At 42.2% G+C, this 8,037-nt stretch overlaps 1 protein-coding gene across 1 annotated transcript; it reads right to left on the minus strand.

The window, feature by feature from the left end:
- Positions 4,100-7,080, minus strand: LOC109821485. Its single transcript, XM_020387671.1, has 7 exons — positions 6,950-7,080; positions 6,686-6,764; positions 6,461-6,577; positions 6,100-6,192; positions 5,846-6,040; positions 4,449-4,742; positions 4,100-4,339 (listed from the first exon to the last, which is right to left on the minus strand). Exons 1-7 carry the CDS (start codon positions 7,078-7,080, stop codon positions 4,100-4,102), a joined length of 1,149 nt encoding a protein of 382 aa, XP_020243260.1.

Raw genomic sequence — 8,037 nt, forward strand, 5'->3', positions numbered from 1 at the left:
GTGCACAAGAACATTTGACCGTAAGCTCTCTAGATTTGTCATATGTAACTTCTTCCCATTTCTCTCTTTCTTCAGAAAAATCACCAACTAGATAAATTGTTTTTGGCTCTTCCTTTAGCATTTCTTCATGAAAAAGTGATAACCCACTAGTATGCTCGTCTTGGAATATTTTGAAGATCCCCCTAGTATATAACTTGCTAACTTGCACTTCAATTGGATGTCGAAGGCACATTTCAGGCACGGTATTCAATGTCATAAAGTCTTCTTGAGATTCAGATGCACGACGATTTGCTAAGGCTTTGTCATATTGGCATACAAAGTCCACAAACCTAGTCTTTGTATTTACATAACCATCAAAAAATACATTGATACTTTCACTCCTCTAACTAGTTGTCATTCCTGCCCAAAATATGTCTTTCAAATATGCATCTAACTAGTGTGCACGCAATCTATACATCCTCGTCAGCCAACTATCTACATTCTTATCTATATTAAATTTCTCCTTCAAAATCTTCCAACGTTCCTCACAATTGTGAATAGTGCTATCTTAGTACCACTTATCAATATATGTAGAAATCTCATCTTTATATTGTGCTCTCAATGGAAGTTGTTGCTTGACAATATATCTGCCAATATGCTAAGAACAAAAATTGTCACGCCCCGCTTCTCAAAATACCCGGGGAATCGGAACGTGAACAAGCCCGCGACGTATTAAATTGAGAAGAAATATTCACTATCATTTTTTCTTCTCAATCCAATATGCTAAGCGTCAAATATATAAATCTCAATCATAGGTCCCCGACCATAAAAGTAAGAATATAAAGACAACCCAGAATAAGAAATAAACATATCATCAACAGATCATCCCAGACATAAAATATGAGTCCAACATACCCTTACTACAACAATAGTTCAACTAGGAAATAAGAAATACATAGTCCATAATAAACGGAAATGATAATAAAATAACTAAATCTATCATTAACTAAAGAACAATACTATAAAAGAGTTTTAGTGTTCATCAGCTACTACAGAAAGAAAAACACATCTAGGCTTCAATTTGTTCTTCCACTCCATCAGAAGGACACTCCGGTTGAGCATACACCGACTCTGTTGTATCCTCGAACTGGACCTGTTCATCCCCTAAGTCTGATGCACACCAGAGAAAACAGGTGTACGTCAACGTGCATGGCACACGGTAATATCTCACATGGAAAATGAAACAGTCGTATGACCCATGCTATGATAGTAATAATACCAATGGAAAGACAATGACACATGCAACTGGAAATCTAAATAAAACAAGATGGAATCCTATACTAAACATGATAATATACAGCCATTTATATACAATAACCGAGTCGAATAATAACCATCCTAAATCTCAATGGTCCACATCTCACACAGAGTCATCGCTCATATCATCAGATAACTGACTGTTCACAAATCCCCTACGTGCATCCAAACCCGCGAAACGGTTCGGTGAGAGGACTACACGCAATCCGATTTTGTCCTAGTTTGAACTCAAGCAAAACTCGGGTGATGAAACGATTTCACTAACCAAGTGCGAAACGGTTCACTTGGCCCAACAAACTAACCCCAGTGCGAAACGGTTCACTGGTGCAAGTCTAGAAGATACATCAACAGCCTTATCCGATCACATGAACCATGTCTTCCCCATCCCAACTCTTTTGGTTTTTCTAAGTCAACTATAAACCTCCTTGGAACTCGGGTTCACCACCTAAACTCAATCAACACACTCACACATGTCACTAAGCCTGTTCATGACGCACGAGGCCACTAAGTCATGAACTACTAAGGTTCTCAATCACAACAAGGAAATAGTAATAACCCCAATTCTATACAATAATAATATGGCATGTCGAACATGATTAAACAAGTTGTAAAGCATGAATAATCACTACATCAAAACATGGAATGCATGAACAGCCTACCACAGTATGAATACACACATAAATGGACTTCATTAATATCTTACTACTGGGGTGTCCAAACTTCTCATGTAAGCTATCCATAATTAAGCATCCTCTAATATAATAATGTGGTAAAAAGAAAACTAAAAACTGATGTCGTTTTGCACATGAAATATCGCGCTCTACGACTGTTAGTTATACTATCATAAGTAATAAATATTCTTTTTTTCAAAATTATTCTTTAAAACTATTTCTCATTATAACTAATTTAAAATAAAAATATTTATATGATAAAAATATATTAATTCCTTTCTGCATGAAAAGTAATATTTTTCTATTTTATAAATTTCCCTTAATTAATTTTTTTGATAAAATTTTGTAAATTCTAATTTTAACACATAACTTGCCATTTCATGCCCGCAATTAACAACATTATTAATCTAATTTTCACCATACGATCGCAATCATCATTCCATGCAGATATTCACAAATGCATATTAACCACAATAATAATTTAACTACATATAATAATCATACTAACAACAATATTAACCATAAAATAATTTATCTACATCCAATCATCATAATAACACGATATTAACCATTAATTTAGAAACAAAGGTAAACTCGAGATCTTGCCTCGGTGTATTCATTGACTGCAGCGGGGGTCGTTGGTGTGGTTGCACGGCGTTACGATGGGTTTCGTGGAATCAACGGCTAAAATTACAACTTAGAATGTTATTGCGACATGTGATATTCAAATGAATATAACGAGGTGTAGATAAGGAGCCTAAGTGAAAGGAATATACCGTGTGATAGATAACACGAAGGGCTACGCACCGGCGAAAGAGTCGACGGAAATGGAGGTCGGAGATGGCCGAAAAATGAGCATGAAGTCGGCTCCGTACTGTAGTTTTTGCAATGAACAGATCGCTGTTTGGCTCATTGTTCGGAGCTGTAGGAGAGAGAGAGAGGGTCGCCGGGATCTTCGGAGGTGAGCGGCGGCTGGTGGTGATGCTGGCTATGAACTCCGACGGAAGGGATACTGAGGTGAGCTCGTCGGGTGAGGCCTAGAGCTGAGGGATTTCGACTGAGGGATCGTGGCGGTGAATTAGTGCGGGTCGGTAGCAGAGCCAGACAGGGGTCTGCGGGGCGGTCGCAGTCGGTGCTGGAATGGGTTGGCTCGACCGAGGAGAGGTCAGGTCGGGGTCAGGTCTCAAGTGGCGACTCGGGTGTAATCAGCGCTTGGAGTGAGGGTTGGCGGGTTGCGGTGGTACAGGGGGACTGGGTGGCGGTCGTGGTCGGAGCTCAGGGCGGAAGCGAGCCTGAGAGCTGTCGGTTGTCGGCGCAAGGGAAGCGGAGGTCACGGAGTTGCGGAGCTTGGACTCGAGCACAGGAGGGCTCGGTGGATGGACTTCGAGCTCAAGGGACGAAGTGGCTCGCGGTGGGCGAGGAGACGCAGGAGGGAAGAGTTTGGGGCGACCAGGGGGTAGAGGGCAGCGACGTACGGGCGGGGAGGTTTCTAAAGTGAAGAGAGAGAGAAGATAGGGGGCTGGCATTTCTTTTGAGGAGAGGAAAACAAAGATGGGAAAGTTGAGAGATAATAATAGAGGAGAGAGACAGAAAGGATGATAAGTTGGGGAGTGAGGGAAACATGGGGATTTTTTAGGAGGAGTTGGGGAGTGAGGGGAACGTGGGTTGTGGGGGGGAAACGTGGGGGTATTCTTTCGGAGGAGTGTGGAGAGAGAGGGGTAAATATAATATTTAATTATTATTATTATTATTTAAAACAAAAATGAAAACAAAAATAATTAATATGTTATAAAAATCAATTAAAATAATTTAATTTATGATTTAGCCAAATAAATATAAAGCCTGATTTTTGAATCATTAATAATTCTAGAAAATCAGTTAAAATATAAATATTCTCTTTAATAATAAATTTTAATATTTAAATAACAAGAAAATTATTTAAATCAGTATCGAAAAATTGTGGTCATTACATTCTATCCCCCTTAAAACAAATTCCGTCCTTGGAATTAAAATAAAAGGACAAAATATAAAAATGGATTCACTTCAACTCATATAAAGTTCAAAATATTTTGCATATCCATAAATAAGAAAAGTCATACAAAGTGATTCAAATAAGATACATGACAGGACAGCTAAGATTCAGGAAATAGATGAGGGTATCGCTGTCGCATCTCAGACTCAGTTTCCCAAGTTGACTCTCCAGGAGAATCAGGGTGCCACATCACATGAACAAGCGAGACGGTTTTGTTCCGGAGGGTCTTCTCCCTTCGGTCTAAATTCGCCACAAGCTGCTGCTCGTACGTCAAATCGGATAGCATCTTAATCTCCGAGAAATCTACAACATGACTCGGATCTCCAACGTATTTTCGTAACTGAGAAATGTGGAATACGTTATGCACTCTAGCCAGGGCGGGTGGTAATACAAGTCGGTACGCCACTTCTCCCACTCTCTCTAATACGTCGAAAGGTCCCACATATCACGGACTCAACTTCCCACGCCTTCCAAAGTGAATGGTGCCTCGGTTGGGGGAAATCTTCAGGAACACATGATCTCCTGGCTGTCCCACGCCTTCCAAAGTGAATGGTGCCTCGGTTGGGGGAAATCTTCAGGAACACATGATCTCCTGGCTGAAACTCCAAGTGCCAACGCTTCGCATCTGCCCAATGCTTGAATCTGTCCTGCGCTATGCGAAGTCGCTCCCGAATGATCCTGACTGCATTAACTGATTTGTCAATCAACTCTGGCCCGAAAATCTCTCGCTCACCAACATCGTCCTAACTCAACGGAGAGTGGCACTTCCTCTCATACAATGCCGCAAAAGGGGCCATCCTAATGCTAGCCTGGAAGCTATTGTTGCATGCAAACTCCACCAAATGCAAGTGATCTTCCCATGACCCATGAAAGTCAAGCATACAAGCTCTAAGCATATCCTCCAAATTTTGAATGGTCCTCTTTGACTGCCCATCGGTCTGAGGATGATAAGCTATGCTGAAACTGATACTGGTCCCTAGACTCGCCTGCAAACTCTTCTAGAACTCTGAAGTAAATTGAGTATCGCGATCCGAGACGATGCACACTGGAACTCCGTGCAATCGCACGTTCTCCTGTAATACGAGAGATTTACTAACACTCTTGGGAAAGGAACTCATTGAAATATATAGAGATAAATATTTTACCTCCATGTATCTCTGAGCAAGATGCTCCGTCGACTGTCCCACTCGGAAGGGAATGAAATGAGCCATCTCTGAGCAAGATGCTCCGTCGACTGTCCCACTCGGAAGGGAATGAAATGAGCCGATTTGGTTAATCAATCTACGATCACCCAAACAGCGTCATTTTGTCTAGTGCTCCGAGGTAAGCCAGTAATGAAGTCCATGGTGACATGTTGTCACTTTCATTCCGGAATAGGCAATGGCTGTAAAAGACCTGTGATGCGCTGATGCTCTGCCTTCACCTGCTGACATACAAGGCACTTAGCCACACTACGAGCCACATCTCTCTTCATACCACGCCACCGATAATTCAGCTTCAGATCCTTGTACATCTTCGTACCTCCAGGGTGAATAGAATACGGTGACCTATGAGCTTCCCGTAATATCTCCTCTCGAACATCTCCTCCTGGTACGTAGATACGACTCCTAAATTGTAAGGATCCGTCCTCATGAACAACAAATTCCGGTCAAATACCAGCCACTGCTAACTCCCTACACTTCTGAAGAAATTGGTCACTTGCTTGTGCAGGCTTGATTTGCTCAACCAGTGTCGTTTGAATCTGAAGATTCATCAAAGAAGTGGTGACTCCTGGAGGAAGAACTTTTATACTCATATCCCTCACTTCCTGCTAAAGTCTCCACTGAGCCGTGAGGGTCATGATCACCGGCAAACGGCTCAAAGCATCTGGTACTACATAGACCTTGCTAGGGTGGTACTGAAGGTCAATATCATAATCTGCTATCAGCTCCAACCATCGGCGCTGCCTTATGTTAAGTTCCTTCTGGGTAAATATGTACTTCAAGCTCTTGTGGTCGGTGAACACCTTCACTTGCTCTCCCAACAGATAATGCCTCCAAAGCTTAAGGGCAAAAATCACAGCTGCCAATAATGCCTCCAAAGCTTAAGGGCAAAAATCACAGCTGCCAACTCCAAGTCGTGGGTAGGATAATTCTGTTCATGCTTCTTCAACTGACGAGAAGCATTGCTGAAGAACGCATCCCAATCCTCTACCTGATGCATCACAAAACACCTCAAAGTTCCAACTCTTATCTGGTATGGTCAAGACTGGGGCTGAGATCAGTCGAGACTTTAACTCCTCGAACGCCTGCTCACAAGCGTCGAACCAGACAAACTTAATACCCTTCCTCGTAAGTCATGTTATCGGCTCCGTAATCTTCGAAAAATCCCTAATGAAGCGACGGTAGTAACTAGCTAATCCCAGGAAGCTCTTAATATCAGACACCGACTTAGGGGTAGGCCAATCCTTCACTAAAGATACCTTCTCCGGATCTACTGATATGCCATCTCCTGATACCACGTGTCCTAGAAATGCAATACGATCCATCCAGAACTGGCACTTACTATACTTGGCGAATAGCCGATGATCTCTCAAGGTCTTCAACACGTACCGCAAATGCTCTACATGCTATGCTTCACTCTTAGAGTACACCAAGATATCATCAATAAAGACCTCCATAAACTTGTCCAATACATCATAGAATACCAGATTCATCAGGTTCATGAATGTTGCCGACGCATTAGTCACACCAAACGGCATCACTAAGAATTCATAATGTCCATATCTTGTCCGGAACGCAGTCTTAGGAACATCAGAATTCTTAACCTTCACCTAATGATACCCGCTCCGCAAATCCAGCTTAGAAAATACTATTGATCCTCCCAATTGATCGAAAATATCATCGATGCGGGGAAGTGGATACTTATTCTTCACTGTCAACGCATTCAACTCCTGGTAGTCGATGCAAACCGCTTGGATCCATCCTTCTTTCCCACAAGCAACACAGGTGCTCCCCAGGCCAATACACTGGGTCGTATCAAGCCTCTCTGCAAAAGATCATCCAACTGAGTACGATGCTCGGCCAACTCAGCCGGGGGCATACGATAAGGAGTCTTGGAGATCGGAGCAACTCCAGGCTTCAAATCTATGGAAAACTCAATTGCCCGATTCGGTGGCAATCCGTAAATATCGTCGGGAAACACATCTTCAAATTCTCAAACTACAATTGGCTTCTCGGATTCCACTTGCATCGTAGCTAACGTCGCCTTCTTCGGTCTAGCTCTGTACTCTACAGGTCCGACCGATGTGCTGCCACTGGTGAACTCAAATCTCGGGTGATCTGGTATCTCAAATACTACACTCCGATGGCGACAATCAATGGTGGCAAAGAACAACCCCAACCAATCCATCCTAAATACTGCATCAAAGCTCGGCAAATCAATCACTAGAAAGTCTGCGAAGAGTTCCCTCCCACAGATGACTACAGGGCATGCTTCATAACCACTAGATGCTACTAAGACACCACTGCTCGTGTTGATATTCCAGCCCGTAGTCAGAGAAGCTATAGGAAGAGAGTGAGCACTCGCAAATCGATGAGACAAGAAACAATGGGAGGCTCCAGAAATACCCATGCAGGTCACTCATATTTGTTTGCTAGCTCCTCCTATTTGTGCATCTTGATCGGTGATAATTGCTTTTGGTGTAACCCCATGCATGCATTTTAGCCATTGGGTGAACAACCAAATAAAGGTATCCTCTTGCTCATCTACACGTAACGCACAACCAAAGAGAATGGACTGCCAATGATGATTTACACATGTGAATGGAGCAAACGGTAGGCTCAAATGATTGGTTTTATATGTAACGTCGAACACCACTACATCTGTAAAACTTAAGTAAGAAGATCTTGATCTCCCATCAGCCCAAAACATGCTCCTCATAGTCCCTAACTGATCCAGCTCTATGGAAAAGTAAAATTTTTGATCGATTTCCTTCTTATCTTGAAAATTCTTTATGATGGATATGCATTCATTGCTAATGTTGTTCTTCCTAATAGT

The sequence above is a fragment of the Asparagus officinalis genome, chromosome 8, assembly GCF_001876935.1.
Source record: "Asparagus officinalis chromosome 8, Aspof.V1, whole genome shotgun sequence".
In the NCBI taxonomy this organism is placed as follows: Eukaryota; Viridiplantae; Streptophyta; class Magnoliopsida; order Asparagales; family Asparagaceae; genus Asparagus; species Asparagus officinalis.